At 37.0% G+C, this 19,263-nt stretch overlaps 1 protein-coding gene across 2 annotated transcripts in view; it reads right to left on the bottom strand.

Annotated features, from left to right (window-relative positions):
- Window positions 1-16,660: 16,660 nt before the first annotated feature.
- BICC1 (BicC family RNA binding protein 1) overlaps window positions 16,661-19,263 on the bottom strand; it is a 298,849-nt gene continuing 296,246 nt past the window's right edge. The window contains exon 21 of one of the 2 annotated variants that reach the window (XM_090278052.1): window positions 16,661-19,065. In XM_090278052.1, coding sequence (XP_090134178.1) covers window positions 18,935-19,065 — 131 coding nt within the window. In that variant the 3' untranslated portion in view covers window positions 16,661-18,934. The remainder of the gene's footprint in view (window positions 19,066-19,263) is intronic. The other variant, XM_090278054.1, reaches the window with a different exon arrangement.

Genomic DNA, 19,263 nt, shown 5'->3' with positions numbered 1-19,263 from the left:
TGAATTTGAGAACTATTTGTTCCTGGCTGGCGATAAGTACAGAAAGTGAGACTAAGCATCTAGAAACTTACAGCAATTTTACACTGCCGCAGCACTTTTACTGTATTTTACAAATGTATTATTAGTCTGAAATACATTGACAAAAAAAAGAACTGTCCTTTTATCCCACTTTGAGGAGGACAGGCATATTTGCATCACCTAGATTTATTTGTTTTAAACAAACTGGCAGAAATACAGAATACTGAGTGAAGAGGCCATACAAAAAATTGCTTTTAAATGATTTCTTTAACCCTTTTAACTGGCTTCTCTGTCTGTTAACTTATTATTGCCTTGTAAATAATGTGACCAGAAAGTAATGGATCAACTTTTCCTATTTAAATATTTCAAAAAGTTTCTATTTATACCAATCTTATAAAGATACATGGGAAATAAATATTATCCTTATTCCTATGATACTCTTAACATAATTCTATGTTCTCTGATATTTTAATTATATTTTATTGACTATGTTATTACAGTTGTCCCAATTTTTCCTTCCTTGCCCCACTCCCTCAGGCAATACCCTCACCATTATTCATGTCCATGGGTCATGGGTATAAGTTCTTTGGCTACTCCGTTTCCTATACTGTACTTTACATCCCCTTGGCTATCCTACAAACACCTACTTGTACTTTTTAATCCCCTCACCTCTACCCATTCCCCGACGACCCTTCCCATGTGGCACAAGTCAGTTCTTCAGAGACATCTTTATTATATTGGTGTGCCTGGTTTAAAATACAGTATGTGACAGATAAAGCTATAATTTTTCTTACAGCCACCTTTTCCTCGCATGTTTCTGATGGCAATATTTAAGGTAGTTTTAGGTTTTTTAAAGTTTTTGAATATATAAAGCAATGCAATAGAATTTCCCATCCTCCTTTAGGAACGTAACTCAGATTTGGGGAAACAAACGGTAGCATAACTTTTCATTGCCAACCTTTTTCAACCCACAGGGAGAATTGAAAACTTAATTTGGCTGTTATTAGCATCAGTTTAAGATCCTGGCAAAGAGTGGGGAACATAGGAAGTGTCACCCACCCACAGCACCAAACTTAAAAAACTAGAAATCTTTATTCATAATGACTTTGTATCAAATTGTGTCAGCACTTTGGACAAAGAGTCAATTGTGCTTCAGTGAAAATTTTGTTTGAACATAAATTGTTTTCTAGATGTTTTTCTAAACTCTTTTAGTCTCAAGTTCCCACAGCCTCTCTATTAGGGATTAAGAAATACTAAACATAGTGAGTTCAGAGTCATTTGTTTTCTCTGGCCTTGAAAAAGAAAAGGCCACACACCAAATTACTGAGCTACTCTTCTTTTGCTCATGCAGACACATCCAAACATTCTATTATGAAGCTGAAACATTTCAATTACTGTCATTTTTTCCTAAAGATTCTGGTTCCCACACTGAAATTCTGCCTCCAAAGTTAGATTCAAAATCCAGTTCTCTAGATCTGTTCCAAAACACATTCATGTATGAACCCTTGAGAAAGAGAACTTCAAAATTGAGTCAAGATATTTTAAAAAGCAACAAAATCCCTTAATGAAGTGTTTTTGAGATGTCCTGGCTGTGTCTGTAGAAACAGTTGAATATTATCTAACTCAGTTAAGTTTTTAAAGTGGAAAACAACTAAACTTAGCACAAATATAGGCAAGTGGCTCCTTCCAAAAGAAAATAAAAGCTCATTACACACACACAAAGAAAACCAGTATTAAATTCCAAGGAATGAAAGTGGGAGAAATTAGCCAAAACCAGGGGGTAGGATTGAAGTGACTTTTGGGGGAAATAATGCCATCTGAAGTCATGAAAATTCTCCGGGAACATGACAATTGAACACAAAATATATGACTGTTAGAATTAGCTAATCACCCTCTCCACCATATAGAGAACCCTGTTATCTATACTCTGGTGAGCCAGATATTTAAAAGAACCACATTAAAAAGCAATCAAATACAGTACAGATTTGTGTACAAAGTGTGAGGCCCTTGACCATCACCTTCAGGAAAGTGTTCTGATTGTTACTTTATCAGTCTGGCGGCTGGTCCCTGGATTGGAATTTACAGTTCTCCTCATGACTAACATTCTGGCATAGCACATGGACTCTCCCTGTGATGCAGAAATCAATGAATACAGGAAAGATCCCTGATGAGCACACAAGGCAGTGAAAGGAACACCCTGTTAGTAATAATAGTAGCTGCTATTGATTTGGGGCTCACTGCGAGCCATGGATCACCTGGTAAAATTTACACGTGGCTTCTAATCACCCTTTCAACCATCCTGGGAAGTAGGCATTATTCTGAGGTCTAAATGCATGTTTGTCAAAATACAAAGTCTCACCTTTTCACCTCTCAGCCAGATTACCTGAAAGTTATCTGAAAGGCTATTTAAGGTGAAGAAAGAAAACTGATTAACATAGAGCAGGACTGAAGGAGAAAACAGAATCATGGTGTCTGGCAATGATTGGAATTATATAATACTGAATAAACATTTTATTATAAAAATTAGGTCAAATGCACTTTAACATATTTGATTACATATAATTAATACCTACCTCAGGCAGGGCTAATTTAACAATGTATACTAGGATTTGTAGACAGAAGAGAGTGAAGTTCCCTTAGAAACGGTCATCTAAGGAGACTCCATTTATTTCATTGTTGAGTGTCGTTGTTTGGGGGGAATCTTCCACAAACTTCCAAGTATTATCACAATTTTTTCTCCCCAGTTTTATTGAGATACAATTGACATACTTCACTGTATAAACAAGGGATACGGCATAATTAACATACATATATTGTGAAATGATTATGAATTAAGTTTAGTTAGCATCCATCTCATACAGATTCAATTAAAAGTCAAAAAAAAATTTGTGTGTAATGAGAACTCAGGATTTACTCTATTAACAACTTTTATATATATCGTATTGTTACGGCTACATAGGCGAGATTGAACACTCTGAAGCGGTGTATAAAGTTAAGCAAAGGATTTTTAATATTGGCCAGGAGTTGGGCAGACCCTGAGCAGGTCTCTAACATGCTCCAACCTACAATGGAGTCTAAACGCTGGGCTTTTATACTAGTGCAGTCTCTTTGTTTCTTCTTTGGCGGGAAACAGCCTTAGGAAGAGGGGGCTGGGCAGGACTGCAGGAATGTCTTGGCAGTAACAGGAACAGAAATTCACAAGGCTAAAGGTTATCTTCGACGGCAGCATAGCTCTTCAGCCAGGGACGAACTCCCTGTGAGGCAATTTATTTTCAAAGGGCTAGACATTCTGCAAAGCACAACCTTCACAAATGTTATAAACCAGACACAAGCAAGCAAATGGGAGGTGATAGAGGCTGAAGTCCTTTTAGCTTGTAAATCACTAATTGCTATAACACTCCTTCTTACATTCCTTTTTCCAAGGCCTTTTAGCAAGTCCTTGCTACTTCTTACAAAGAACATTTAAAGCCCTTACATACTTACATATTGAAACTTTTTCCAGGGAATATTTGGTGCCCCTACAGTATAGCAGTGGTAACTATAGTCATCATGTTGTACATTACATTCCTAGTACTTATTTATCTTACAAATGGAAGTTGTACCTTTCAGTCACTTTCCTCCAATTTCCACTTCTAGTAAATACAAATCTGATCTCTTTTTCTATAGGTTTGTTTTGTTTTAGTTTTTCTTAATTAGATTTCACATATAAGTGATATTATACAGTATTTGTCTTTGATTTATTTTACTTAATATAATACTGCCAAGGTCTGTCCATGTTGTTACAAATGACTGAAGTTCCTCATTGTTTATGGCTGAATCATGTTCCATTGTATGTATGTGCCCCAACTTAAATTAAAAATTTTTTCAGTTACAGTTGACATGCAATATTATATTAGTTTCAGGTGTACAACATATTGATGACACATTTATATCTCTTATGAAGTGATCACCCCAATAAGTATAGTACCCATGTGACACCACACATATTTATTACAATATTATTGACTATACTCCTTCTCTATGCTGTACTTCACATCACCCATGGCTATTTTTATACCTGGCAATTTGTATTTCTCTATCTCTTCACTTTTTTCACCCATCCCCCAACCCCATTCCATCTGGCAACGATCAATTTGTTCTCTGTATCTGAGTTTGTTTCTGTTTTGTTCACTTATTTTGTTCTGTTTTTTTTTTAGATTCCGCATATAAGTGAAACAATATGATATTTGTCATTCTCTTTCTGATTTATTTTACTCAGCATAATACCCTCTGGTTTGTCCATGTTGTTGTAAATGGCAAGATTGCATTCTTTTTTTATGTCTGAGTAGTGTTCCATCATATATAGGTAGCACTTCTTCCTTATATATTTTTCTACTGATGGACATTCAGGTTGCTTCCATATCTTGGTTATTATAAATAATGTTGCAATAAACATAGGGATACATATATTTTTTTCAAATTAGTATTTTGGATTTCCTCAGGTAAATACCCAGAAGTGAAATTGCTGGGTCACATGGTTGCTCTATTTTTAATTTTTTGAGGAGACTCCATAATATTTTCCATAGTGGCTGCATCAATTTAGAATCCCACCAGCAGGCCAGTAGGGTTTCCTTTCCTCCACAGCCTTATCAACACTTGTTTGTTGATTAATTGATGATAGCCATTCTGACAGGTAAGAGGTTATATCTCATTGTGATTTTAATTGTATTTCCCTGATATTAGTGATGTTGGCCATCTGTATGTCCTCTTGGGAAAGATGTTTATTTGGGTCCTCTGCCCATTTTTTTAATTGGAGTGTGGTTTTTTTTGTGTGTGTTAAGTTGTATCAGTTCTTTATAAATTTTGGATATTAACCCTTTATCGGATGTATCATAGGTAAATATGTTCTCCCATTCTGTGTGTTGTCTTTTCTTGATGATTTCCTTTCCTGTGCAAAACTCTTTAGCTTCATGTAGTCTCATTTGTTTATTTTTTCATTTGCTTCCCTTACCTGAGGAGATATGTTCAAAAAGATATTACTAACAGTGATGTCAAAGAGTTTACTGACTGTGTTTTCTTCTATGAGTTTTGCAATTTGGGGTTTTGCATTTGTCTTTAATCCATTTTGAGTTTATTCTTGTATATGGTATAAGAAAGTGATTCAGTTTCACTCTTTTGCATGTATTTGTAAAATTTTCCCAGCACCATTTATTGAAGAGACTGTCTTTACCCCATTCTATATTCTTGCCTTCTTTGTCATGGATTAATTGATCATAAAGGTATGATTTTATTTCTAGGTTTTCTATACTGTTCCATTGGGCTATGTCTGTTTTTATGCCAGTACCATGCTGTTTTGATTACTTTAAGCCTTGTATTATAGTTTGATATCAAGTAGCATGATACATCCAACTTGGTTTTTCCTTTCTTGAGGTTGTTTTGCCTATTCGGGGTCTTTTGTATTCCATATAAATTTAAGGATTATTTATTCAAGTTCTGTGGAAAATGTCATACGTATTTAGATAGGGACTGCAGTGAATCTGTAAATTGCTTTATGTAGTATGGACATTTTAACAATGTTAATTCTTCCTATCCAGGAGCACAATATATTCTCCCATTTATTTGTATCTTCCATTTCTTTTTCCTATGTCTTATACTTTTCTGAGTACAGGTCTTTTACCTCCTTTGTTAAATTTATCTCTAAATGTTTTATTCTTTTTGACACATTTTAAAATGGGATTGTTTTCTTAATTTCTCTTTCTGGTATTTTGTTATTGGTGTATAAAAATGCAAACAGTATTTGAATGTTAATTTTGTATCTTGCTACTTTACTGAATTCATTTATTAGTTCTAAGAGTTTTTGTCAGAAATTTTAGGATTCTCTATAGTACCATTTCATTTGCAAATAATGACGGTTTTACTTCTTTTTTTGCAATTTCGATGCATTTTCTTTCTTTTTTTTAATCTGATTCCTGTGGCTAGGACCTACAATACTATGTTAAATATAAGTGGTGAAAGTGGGTATCCTTGTCTTGTTTCTGATCTTATAGAAAAAGGCTGGGCTAGTGTAGCTCAGTTGATTGGAGCATTGTTCTGTAACCAAAAGGTTGTAGGTTTGATTTCTGGTAAGGGCACATACATAGGTTGAGGGCTTGAACCCTGGTCCGGGCGCGTAAGACCCCCAGTCTGGGTGTGTAAGGCAACCAACCAATTGATAGTTCTCCCTCTCAATGATGTTTTTCTTTCTCTCTTCCTCTCTCTCAAAAGCAATAAAAATAATGTCCTCAGGTGAGGATTAAAAAAGAAAAAGCTCTTACCCACCGCTTGTTTGGTGTTTGTGGACCTTTGAGATATTTTAGGAAAGTCCACAGCCTGAGCCAAAGCAGGTCAGTTGTGTGGAAAAGCTGCTGGAAGCATCTTGAGCCAATATACATGTATGCATATAGGGTAAGACAAGTTCTCAGGGAATCACCAGGGCAGGGCTAATGATGTTAGGTTAATGGAGAGCTCAGATTTGGCACCTACCTGCACCTGCCCCCTGGAATGAGGTGGAATTTAACAAAGGAGAAATGGTGCCTGCCAGCATTTCTGTCTCTGGGAGAGTTACCTGGATCCCTACCCCTCCAGCCCTTTCCCTAAAACTAGTCAATTAAGTGCTCCACATATATTCCTGGTGCTTCTCAAGCTGCTTCCCTGCACTGTGCAAATAATGAGATTGTGAGTGAGAAGTTCCATTTATAGCCCCTCAGGAGGAATGCCTGGGGATCCAGAAGCCCTTTGTCTCACTTGGATGCAATCTCCACTGGTTTTCCCAGCCAGATGTTAGAGGGACTCTTCTTCCTGGCACTATTGCCCCAGGCTGGGACACTGGGTGTGGAGCTGAGACCCTTGTCACTCCTCAGGGGGTCTTCCACAGCCAAGGTAATCCTAATCCTTAGTTGCTGCACTTTGGGTGTGCATCCTGCTTGTTCCATGTCTTCACCCCTCCTATAAATCCCACAGTGGCTTCTTTATGTCCTTAGTTACAGGACTTAGTATTTAGGTGGTTCTCAATGATGACTATTCTGTAATTTAGTTGTAATTTTGATGGGGCCTAAGGAGGAAGTGAGCATAGCATTTGCCTACTCAGCTATCTTGACCGGCCAGAAGTTCACAACTTCCTTTTTCATTTATCCACCAATGGACACTTTGGTTGTTTCCATGTCTTAATTATTATAAATAATGCTGCTACAAACATGGGATACATATGTCTTTTGGAGCTAGTGTTTTCATTTCCTGTGGATATATTCCCAAAAGTGGAATTGCTAGATGATACGGTAGTTTTATTTTTAAGTTTTTGAGGTCCTTCCAACTGTTTTTTATAGTGACTGTACCAGTTTACAATTCCACCAGTAGAGTATAAGGTTTCTCTTTTCTCCACATCCTCACATTTATCACTTGTCATTTTAATGATGGTTGGTATAACAACCAAGAGGTGATATCTCATTGTGATTTTAATTTGCATTTCCCTAATGGCAAGTGATGTTGAGCATCTTTGTAGCATCTTTTGGCTATTCATATATCTTCTTTGGAAAAAATGACTATTCAGATAGTTTGTTCCATTTTAATAGCAATATTTATTTATTTGTTTGGCTATTAAGTAAGTTGTTTATATATTTTAGATATTAATCCTCACTCAGATATATGGTTTGCAAATATTTTTCTCTTTGTTGATTGTTTCTTTTGCTGTGCAGAAGTTTTTAGTTTAATGTAGTCCTACTTGTTTATTTTGGTAGTTTTGTTACTTTTGCTTTCAGAATCATGTCCAAAAAATATCATTGCTGAGACCACCACTTCAAGGAACTTTTTCCTGTTTTCTTGTAGGAATTTCATAGCTTCAGGTCTTACATTTAAGTCTTTATTCCATTTTGAGTTAATTTTTTAGTGGCGTATGATAGGGATCTAGTTTTATTCTTTTACAAGTAAATACCCAATTTTCCCAGCACCATTTATTGAAGAGACCCTCTTTTTTCCATTGAGTAGTCTTGGCTCCTCTGCCAAATATTGGTTGATCATATAGGCCTAGGTTGACTTCAGGGCTCTCAATTTTGTTCCATTAATCTCTTTGTCTGTTTTTATGCCTGTATCATACTTTTTATTACTATAGTTTTCTAATATAGTAAATAAAGTGTGATGTCTCCCACTTTGTTCTTCTTTCTCAGGGGTGCTTTGGTTATTTGGGGTCTTTTGTGGTTTCATATAAATTTGAGGATTGTTTTTTCTACTGAAAAAAATATATACAATTGGTATCTGAATAAGGATCGCATTGAACCTACAGATGTCTTTTGGTAGTGTAGACATTTTAACAACCAACTCTTCCAATTCTTGAATGTGGATGCCTTTTCATTTGTTTCTTTGATTTATTTCATCAGTGTCTTGTGGTTTCAGATTAAAGATCTTTCACCTTGGTTAAGTTTATGCCTAAGTATTTTATTGTTTTTGATACTATTATAAATAGGGCTTTTTTTTTTATTTCTTTTTCAGATAATTTATTGTTAGTGTATAGAAATGCTATTGGTTTTTGTGTGTAAATTTTGTTTTCTGCAACTTCATTGAAAACATTAAATTTAACACTTTCCTTTGCTAGAGTCTTCAGAATTTTTAATATTGTAAAATCATGTCACCTGCAAATAGAGACAGTTTTACTTCTTTCTTTCCAATTCTCATGACTTTTAAGTCTTTTTCTTACCAGATTGCTCTTGTGAGAACTTTTAGTACTATGGTGAATAGGAGTGGGGAGAGTGGGCATCATTGTCTTGTTCTTTTATATAGAGGAAAAACTTTCAAACTTTCACCAATGAGTATGATGTTAACTGTGGGCTTCATATCTAATGCCTTTATTATGTTGAGGTAAGTGCTTTATATACCTAATTTATTAAGTGTTTTTTTTTATCATAAACAGATGTTGAATTATTTCAAATGCTTTTTCTGCCTTGAGATAATCACATTATTTTTCTTTCATTCTATTAATCTAATATATTACAGTAATTAATTTTTATATTCCAAACATCCTTGCATCCAAGGTATAAATCCCAGTTGACTATGATGAATGATCCATTTTAAATTGGTGCTGAATTTAGTTTGCTAGTATTTTGTTGAAAAATTTTGCATCTATATTTCTCACGAATATTGGCCTATAGTTTTTTGGTAGTGTCCTTTTCTGGCTTTAGTATCAGGGCAACACTGACCACATAAAGTAAGTTTGGAAGTGTTCCCTACTCTTCAATTATCTGGAAGAGTTTGAGAAGGATTGGTGCTAATTTTCCTTTAAATGTTTGGTGGAACTCACCATAGAAGTCAGCAGATCCTGGGCTTTTCTTCATTGGGAGATTTTTGATTACCAATTAAATATCCTTAGTCTTAACTAGTCTATTCATATTTTCTATTTCTTCCTGTTCCAGTCTTAATAGTTTTTATATTTATAGGGATTTATTTTTTCATTTCTTCAAAGCTGTCTAGTTTGTTGGCATATAGGTAGTTCATAGTGGCCTCTTATGATGCCTGTATTTCTGTGTTATCAGTCGTAATGTCTCCTTGTCCATTTAAAAAATGAATTGATCTGGGTCCTCTCTATTTTTCTCTTGGTTATTCTATCTAAAGGTTTGTCAATATTGTTTATCTTTTCAAAGAACCAACTCTTAGTTTGGGTAATCTTTTCTATTGTTTTCCTGTTCTCTTTTTCATTTATTTTCTGTAATATGTATTATTTCCTTCCTTCTGAAAATGTTGGGCTCAGTTTGTTCTTTCTTTTCTTGTTCCTTAGTGCATAAAATTAGATTTGAAATTATCTTTTGCTTTAAAAAAAATAATTTATTTGTTTTATTTTATTTTTAGAGAGAGGGGAAAGGAGAAAGAGAGGGAGAGAAACATCACTGTGTGGTTGCCTCTCATTCGCGCCCCCAACTGGAGACCTGATGTGCAACCTAGTAATGTACCCTGACTGGGAATCTAACCAGCGACACCTGGCTCACAGGCTGATTCTCAATCCACTGAGCCACAGCAGCCAGGGCTTTATTGTTTGCTTCTTAGTGTAGGCATTTATTGTTATGAACTTTCCTGTTTGAACTGCTTCAGCTCCATCTCATAAGTTTTATTAGTATGTTATATTTCCATTTTTGTTTGTCTCAAGATACTTTTTTATTTCCCCTTTAATCTTCAATCCATTGTTCAGAAAAGAATTATTTCACTTCCATTTGTTTGTGAATTTCCAGTTTTTGTATTATTTCTAGCTTCATGCAGTTGTGGTCAGAGAAGATACTTGGTATGATTTCAATCTCCTTGAATTTGCTAAGACTTGTTCTGTGGACTAACAGATGGTCTTTCCTAGAAAATGTTCCATGTGCACTTGAGAAGAATGTATATTCTGCTGTTGTTAGATAGAATGTTAGGTATATATCTGGTAGTCTCATTGACTCCAACTATTATTCCATTGCTGTTTATTTCTCCTTTTACCTGTTAGTTTTTGCTTTCATATTATGGTACTCTGACTTGGACACATAAATATTTACAATTGTTTAATCTTTTTGATACATTGACCTCTTTATCATTATATAATGATTTTTTTGTCTCTTTTTAACATTTTTTAGTTTAAAGTCTATTTTGTCTCATGTAACTATCTGTACTTTTTTTGGAGTTACTATTTGCCGAAATGTATTTTTTCATCCCTTCACTCTCAGCCTATGTGTCTTTAAGAATAAGTTTAGTTTCTCATAGACAGCATATCATTGGATCTTGGGTTGCTTCTTTTTTAAAACCAATGCAGCCATTCTGTCTTTTGACTGGAGAATTTACTCCATTTATATTTAAATTATTGATAAGTAATGACTTACTGTTGACATTTTATTTTTATTTATTTAATTTTATTTTTTAAAGTATATTTCATTATGTTGTTACAGTAAGTCGAAATTTTTCCCCTTTGCTCCCCTCTGCCCAGTACCTCCCTTTCCTCAAGCAAACTCACCCCCCTTAGTTCATGTCCATGGGTTGTGCGTGTAAGTTCTTTGGCTTCACCCTTTCCTACATTATTCTTAACTTCCCCCTGTCTATTTTGTACCAACCAATTATGCTTCTTAGTTCCTGCATCGTTTCCCCATTTCTCCCCCACCCCCCTCCCAGCTGATAACCCTCCAAATGATCCCCATACCTATTATTTTGTTCCTATTCTGGTTTGCTAGTTGAATTTTCTTTTTATTTTTTAAATTCAGTTGTTGATAGTTGTTGAGTTTGTTGTCATTTTAGTGCTTATAGTTTTGATCTTCTTTTTCTTAAGTCCTTTTGACATTTCATATAATAACGGCTTGGTGATGATGAACTTCTTTAGCTTTACCTTGTCTGGGAAGCACTTCATCTGCCCTTCCATTATAAATGATAGCTTTGCTGGATAGCGTAATATTGGTTGTAGGTAGCTTTTCATCACATTGAATGCTGCTTCCCAGTCTTTTCCTGCCTGCATCATCCTCTGAGAAAGCAGCTGATAGGCACTTCCCTGTAGGCAACTCTCTGCCTCTCTCTTGCTGCCCCCTGGACTCTGTCTTTATCTTTCACCTTTGGCAACTCAATCATGATGCATCCTGGTGTAGTGCCCTCTGGATCCAGCTCGCCCGGGACCCTCCGTGCTTCCTGAACCTGTATGTCCATCTCCTTCACAAAATTTGGGAAGTTTTCCTCATTTTTTAAAATTCTTGCTTCCTCGTTCTGCACTGGTCGACTGTTTTTTTCTTCCTTATGTTCCAAATCATTGATTTGAACCCCAATGTCCTTCCCTTCATCATTAGGTTTGTGTGGATTTTCCTTTGTTTCACTTAGCATAGCCTTTGCTTCTTCTCTTATGCATTTGCCATACTCAAGCATATCTGTCAAGCCTGAGCATCTTTATCACCAGTGTTTAGAATTCTGCATCTATTAGGTTGTCGCTCTCCTCATCTGTTAGGTTGGCTATCTCCTTATCGCTTAGTTCTCCCACTGTAACCTTGATCCATTCCCCCTTTTGGGCCATACTTCTCTGTCTCCTCATTCTTACATGCTCCTGTGTTTATTTGCTTCCATGTCCCAGGTAGAGCTGTTGCTCCTGTTACATTGTAAGGGGTGGAGCCTTAGGGATTAGTCAGTATAGGGCAACCTGTTTCACCACGTTGTGGTACTGTATGTGAGGGGAGGGGTCTGAGAGGGAACAATGCCACCTGCCCAGCACTCGCCCCTTTTTCAGACACTTCTCCCACTTCTGCACTGGACTGGCACCCCTCTAGCTGTTGCCCTTGCCATCATTCCCAGAGTAGGTGGGTCTGCAGATGTTCTAAGACCATGGGGGCCCTTTAAACAAGCGGACTCTGCTGAGACCAGCAGTTTCTGCCTCCACCCCAACCCCTACTGGTCTGCACAGTCAGAAGCAATGAGGCTTGATTTCCCCCGGTGCTGGGACCATGAGCTGCAAGGTCCAGCGAGGAACCGGGAACACTCCCTAGGTGTCCCTCCTGACTTTTTAAAATGTGTAACTGCGCTTTCTGCCAGCCCGCCGCAGCCACCACTGCTGCCTCCACCATACTGCGTCCTCTATGCCCAGGCTCTGCCCCTCCTCCCTGTCTGGATGAGTATTTCTTATTTATATCTTTGTTTGCTGGACTTCCATGCAGTTCGATTTTCTGGAACCCCTGGTTGTTTCTAGTTTTGAGGTAGTTGTATTTCTTCTTAGTTGTGGAGGGAGATGCAGCTTGTCTGTCTATGCCTCCTCCATCCTGGCCAGCAGTCATTGTTGACATTTTTAAATTTGCTTTCTGGTTTTGTAGATCTATTATTTCTACTTCTTGTCCTGTGATATCAGTATGCTTTGACTTCTTTATAGTATCATGTGCTTCTGAGTAATTACTGCAGGTTTTTCTCTTGTGGTTGCCACAAGGCTTACATAAAATATCTTAAAATTTTAACAGCCTATTTTAATAACTTCAATAGAATTCCTAAGCTTTACACTTTTACTTCTCCTCCCAATCATACTTAAGGTTATTGATGTTACAATTTACATACTTTTATATTGTATTATGTAACTAGTATCAATGATTGTAGTTATTTTTAACTTGATTTTTAACTATTAAACTATATTAGTAAGTGAATTAAGCACTACCATTCCCATATTACAGACTAACTTTGACTATATATTTACCATTACCTGTGTGTTTTACATTACCTTCTTATGTTTTTATGATGTTAATTAACATCCCTGTATTTCCAGAGAACTCCCTTTATAATTTCTTGTAAGGCAGGTAATTAATCCACTCAGCTTTTGTTAGTTCAGGAGAAGTCTTTATCCTTCTTCTTTCATTTCTGAAGGACAGCTCCACCAAGTATATTGGTTGGCAGTTATTTTTTTCAACATTTTGAATACATCATCCCATTTTCTTCTGGCCTGAAGAGTTCATTGAGAAATACACCAAGTCTTATGAGAGTTCCCTTGAATGCAATCTCTCTCCATTGCTGTTTTTAATATTATTTCTTTGCTTTTGACTTTTGATGGTTTAATTATTTGTTTTGGTGTGTTGGTGTAGCCCTATTGGAGTTCAACCTTATATGTGGTTTTTTTGGTCCTCTTCAACTTGGATTTCTGTTTCTCTCCACAGGCTAGGGGAATTTTCAGCCATTATTGCTTTAAATATACTTTCTGTCCCTTTCTCTTTTTCTTCTCCTGGAATTCCCATAATGCAAATATTGTTTCTTGTCACTGTGTCCCACATGCTCCATCTTCCTGGTCACTGACTCTTCTGCATGGTTGAATCTGCTTTTGAAATTCTCTATTAAATTCTTCAGTTCAGTTATTTTATTTTTCATCTCAAGGATTACAGTGTTTTTGCCCAATGGTTTCTATTTCTTCATTGAACTTGTTCATGAATAGTTTTCCTAATTTTGTTTAGGTGTCAGGTTGTATTTCTTATAGTTCACTCAAATTCTTTAAGAAAATTACTCTGAATTCTTTACCTGAGAATTCATAGCTCTCCATTTCCTGAAGGTGTTACTAATGCTTTATTAGTTCCCTCTGTTGGTGTCATACTTGCCTGATTTTTCATGATCCTTGATTCCTTATGTGGTATCCACGCATTTGAATAATTCATCTACTTTTGCAGAGTGTGCAGGTTCACTTTGGCAGTGACAGTCCGTCAATACTCAGCTCAGTTTCGCTTTCTGGATGCATCTGCTGGTATTGTCTCTGGGCAGGTGTGGCCCACTCTTAGGGTCTATTTTTGGACAAGGCAACTAATCAAATTATGATGTCAGGGGTGGAGGTTCACTGGCTGAGAACAGTTAACTGCTGGCTTTGTTCTCTGCCCATGTGAGGCTGCAGGAAGGGCTTTCAAGTTACCTAGGTTCTCTGGTCAAATTTACTAAATGGTCAGGACTAGGTATTAATTCTCAGAAGCAGGTAGGACTTTGAAGTAGCCTTCCTACCTTGGTAGGGCAGTAGGATGGGACCTAGGATGTGCATGGATTGTTGTTTAGGGATCTAAATTGGTTAAGAGGATACACTGAATATCCTGGTCATGTGAGGTCACTAGTTTGGCTCTGCAGATGGGGAAATCCACGGGCTGTGCTCTCTGTCCAAATGTCACTGTAAGTATGGCTGTTGGAGGGTCTATGTCGCTTCTCATGTGATTTGGTAAGGTATCTGAGTTGGGTGGGCTGAAGGCCATATTCAGCAATGAGTTGGACTATGAATTAGTTTCCCTGCCCAGTGCAGCAGAAGGAGATCCAAGATCACTGAGGCTATTTGGTACTTGACTCAAGCTGACACAAGCCTCAAGTTCCTTGGCTGAACAGGGCCACTGGCATTATTCTGAGGACAATCAATTCTGCCTGCCCGTCTTGTTTTGGCATTGCTGGGTTATGAAGCAGCTCTCAGGTTCCAGTAAGCCCTTCCTGCCAGTGGGCTTAGGGTCATGCTCCTACCTGGGCAGACCTGGAAGGGCCCACTTCAACTAACACCCAAATTTTCCCAAATGTGCCTTTTGTCAGGAAGGGGAAGGGAGCCATGCTCTCCAGAGGGTAGAGCTCATTTAAGGACCCAATCAAGCTGACCTGCATGCCACTGATTTTCCTGGTGAGACTGCACCACTGACTTGATTCTGCACAGGAGCAAAGCTGGTTTTACTCCTGGAGATCAGAGAGGAATCTACAGGGCTCAACCACTGGGAATCCAACTGCTGAAAATAAGGGGAAGGCCTTCCAAGCACTAACACTTAGATCTTGGCAGACATATCTCTTTCCCACAGAGGCCAAGCTTCGCTCCTGTGCAGAATCAAGTTGGTGGTGCAGTCTCCCCAGGGAAATCAGTGGCATGCAGGTCAGCTTGATTTGGGTCCTTAAATGAATTTTGCAGGCCCCGGAGCCTAGTCTGCCCATGCCCAGGCAGAAGGGGTGAGTCAGAATGTCATTAAGCCTATAAAACCCAGAAAAAGGAGGGCTAATAGGTGAGGGGAATATTTTGCACTTGAAAGCACATGCCTGTTGCTGTGAGATGTGTCATTTCAAGAGTTTTGTCAAAAACTGGGGTTTCCAAACAGCACTTGAGTTTTCTCAGGATGCTATATGCACATGGAGACTGTGATGAAGGGTGGGGGTAGTCCATCCTCCAATCCCTCTTCATCAGCCCCACCTTTCTCCATTGTGAATGTAAGCTTAGTGAGGGCAAGGGTTTGTTTTGCTCACTGCTGTTCCTAGAACTTTTGGTACTTACTAAGCCCTCAATAAGTATTTATATAATGAATAAGTGAATAATGATACTATTGGGTCCCCAGGTAAGATTTCAGGTATTAAGAGAACTCTTGTGCTAGAAACAATTTTTAAGAACCATTGCCACGGATACTTCAAGTGGAGATATTGCTGGGTACATAATGGGTAGTTAGGTTTTCCTTGAGATTTAGACAAATCTCAGTGTTAGTAATTGATATCAATTCTGTTTGAGAATGAATTCAGACAGAATCTCAGGGCAAGGCATAGTGAGCATTCAGTGTGACAGCACATGTGGTCAGTCTCTGAAATGGAAGCCTCAGTCAAGAAACTCAGCATCCCTTGGATATGGGGCTCCTTTGCTGATGGATGAGGTTGTCAAAGTGGTCATGCATTTGAGCCTTTGTGAAAGCGTGAACAAGAATAAACCTCTTCCATAACGTTATTCTTTTTGTGTTACCTATGGGTGACCATGGAAACGATGATTGATTATTGGCCCTGGATTCACTATCTAAAATGAAGTGCCTTAGCTTCTGGGTGAAATGAGGACTGTCAATGCAAATCAACAGGACAAAGAGTACACAGTCAATTCTTCTGCAGAAACATCTTTCAATTCTGCTGAAAACGGCCGCAAAAAAAAAAAAAAAAATTTTTTTCTTAGAAAACGAAGACAACTATAGAATTTGTGTAAATATTTTTTTTTTTTTCAAAAAAGGCATTTCATCTAGCAAGGGCAATACAAAGGGGTTATATAAATTTATTTTTCATATAACAATTGATTAGAAAAATTCCCATTTTCAATGTTTAATTCCATCTCTCATTTTTTAAAAAAAATTACTAAAAGGACAAAAACCCACACAAAAATACAATCTGCATCTGTTCTATATTTACAGATAATTGGTCACTATTAAGGCACAGATTGATTAAAAACTACCATTTATTCAAATATTCCAAATATTGTGTGCACCATACAACACTGACAACACCGTGTACTGTAGTGTCACATTCCCTTCCTTGCCTCGAAGAGAACGTGAGAAAACTAACTTCCAGTGTTTTTATTTATTTTTAAACACCCTATTTAATCTAGTTTAATTGGGACAGTTTTCCCTTTGGCGTAAAGCACTGTTCATAAAATCTCTATCAACTTAATTCTGCAAATTCATTCCATCTTCCTCGTGTTGCAAATGCATGGTAGAAGGCTGTGAAAAGAGCTCCAAATGATTTTTATTTGGAAAAGTCTTATTAAAGAAATGGTCAATTTTAGAGAACGGAGTTGTTGAACAGGAAACAAATCCAGAATTCCTGTGCTAAATGTGTAGCATGGTGTGCTCGTACAGCTACAAAAAAGGGGGAGTGCCAGCTGATGATGTGTACATGTGATGTGCACAGGATGATACCATTGTACTTGCAAAGTGAGCAGTTGAGTTTTAGGCAGATAGTGTTCAGTTTAGGAATGGGCATCTGCTTAGGGTCATTATAATTTTATGACAGGTCCATTATCTATGCCTTCAAAGTAACCAATACAATTTTTTAAAGTGAAAGTTTTTCTGTGTGCAAAATTTCTCTTCAATTTTGGTTCTTTCATGGTAAGACTTAGCTATGGAAAAATATCAGGCAAGTATTTATATTTGGCATTTGTATGAAAGTTCCCAATTGTTATGTATGCTCATCTAATGCCTTCTGCTAAGAACATGCAACAGTGGTTTATGTCCATGTAGGAAATCTTAAAGAATGAACATAAATAAGTCGTTACAGTACAAGTAATTCACAACATTTCCTATGGGAAAGTTTTCCAACAAATTAATACACTTGGAAATAATATTGCTTTGAAGAAAGAGGCACTTAGTGATTTTCTTCATAAATTGAAAACCCTTCATAAGTCCACAATAAGAGGTCTGAGAAGACCTAGGAAACAATGTTGCCCAATTTCTTGAACTTTCACAGTATAAGATTTTAACAATGAGTCTAGCCACTTAGAAAAGTCATTTTTTTCCCTTACTTCAGAACTCCACTGTCTTTAGAAACTGTCACCCTAGAAACGTAAATAAAGCCTTTCTGTTCTCAACAAACATAAGTCTACTTCAAGCAGACATATATGGTTTTAGGAAAATCCTTTGACCATATGGAGCACAGCTAACGTGTACATGATAAGAACAGTAATCTATTTCTCTTCCTAATGGCAACAGTGCTGTCTTGTCAGATGATTATTTATCTTTTTTAAATAAAGTGACAATCTAGGGCTCCAGTTATTGAATGCCGTCCATTCTCTACCATAAATCTCTAGTAGATAATCAATTTAATCAATTATGTACTGTATGCTTATAATATCTAAAAATAAAAAGTTTGATATAAATAAGTTCCTTTAGTGCCAGTATACTAAAATAGCCCTTTGCCTTTAGACAACCATTAAATCATTTTTAGCAATATAGGCAGCAGCTAAATATGATAACTGCAAAGGGTTAATATTGCAAAGTCCATTTGGTCTTTCTTTGCACCTGTTATACTGAACTAGGTTCATTGCAACTTGTTTCTAGGATGCTGACATAAATGAAGAGAACTGGTCCAGAACATTCTACACAAAAACTAAAATCCAGTACCATTTCAAATAAAAATTTAACGCAGTCAGAAAAATGTGACTAAATTGAATTTGTACCATTACATTACGTAACATAAAAATGAGAGAAAGATAATTTCCACAGGACAAGAAATTAGAAAGTGTAAAGTGCTGAAAGACCTCAATAATTATTTTAAAGCAGTACCAGAAAATTCCACTTTGATTATTTTTTTAAAAAATCCCCAAATTCCAAAAACAAAACAAGCAAACAACAACTACAATGTTTTCTGGCATCCCAGATGTCAAATCATCCTTCATTTTAAGTAAAAAAAAAAAATCAGTGCATATGTTATATAGGTCAATAAAAAACAGGAAATAAAGCCCTACCCCCACATTGCAAATTCTGTCCAATTACCATTTTTTTTTAAAAGTAATCCACATGTGCTGTTCTACACGATGACATAAAAACATCTTCTCTGTTTTCTTCCTTTTGGGCACAAAATTCAGGTGCGATTAAGATGCTTTGGTCCTGATACCAGACACCAGAGTGCTAAGGACAGGGTGCAGCAAAGGCCATTCACAGGTCTCCTGTGTCCAACTTGACAAGAGAGTCGGCAGGTGTGTGCCTGGAAAGTACTGCTACCAGCGGCCACTGACACTAGCAATGTCCGAGTGATACTGACGGGGCAGCCTCCCACTGGCTCCACCTTCCAAGAAAGAGGTGCGTGCATTTGGCGGGTCAAAAAGCTTTCTTCGGTTTTTATTTAGTTCTAGAGAGAGAGAGAAAGAATTGTTAGAAGCTCAATGGGGAAATTCTATCAACTATGGGACACAGCGGCAGAACTCAGAAAATGGTGACACGGTGGGTTTGGGAAGGGGGTCAAGTCTGGTAGCAAAAAGAAAACCTTTCGTTAATGGTCAAGACATTTCTGAACTGCTACAAGGTCTGATTTTAAAGGTTACATGTT

Source organism: Furipterus horrens, unplaced genomic scaffold (assembly GCF_987537825.1).
Source record: "Furipterus horrens unplaced genomic scaffold, mFurHor1.1.pri manual_scaffold_5, whole genome shotgun sequence".
Lineage (NCBI taxonomy): Eukaryota > Metazoa > Chordata > Mammalia > Chiroptera > Furipteridae > Furipterus > Furipterus horrens.
Note: the sequence above shows the minus strand (reverse complement) of the source record. Positions and strands in the feature narration are given on the sequence as shown.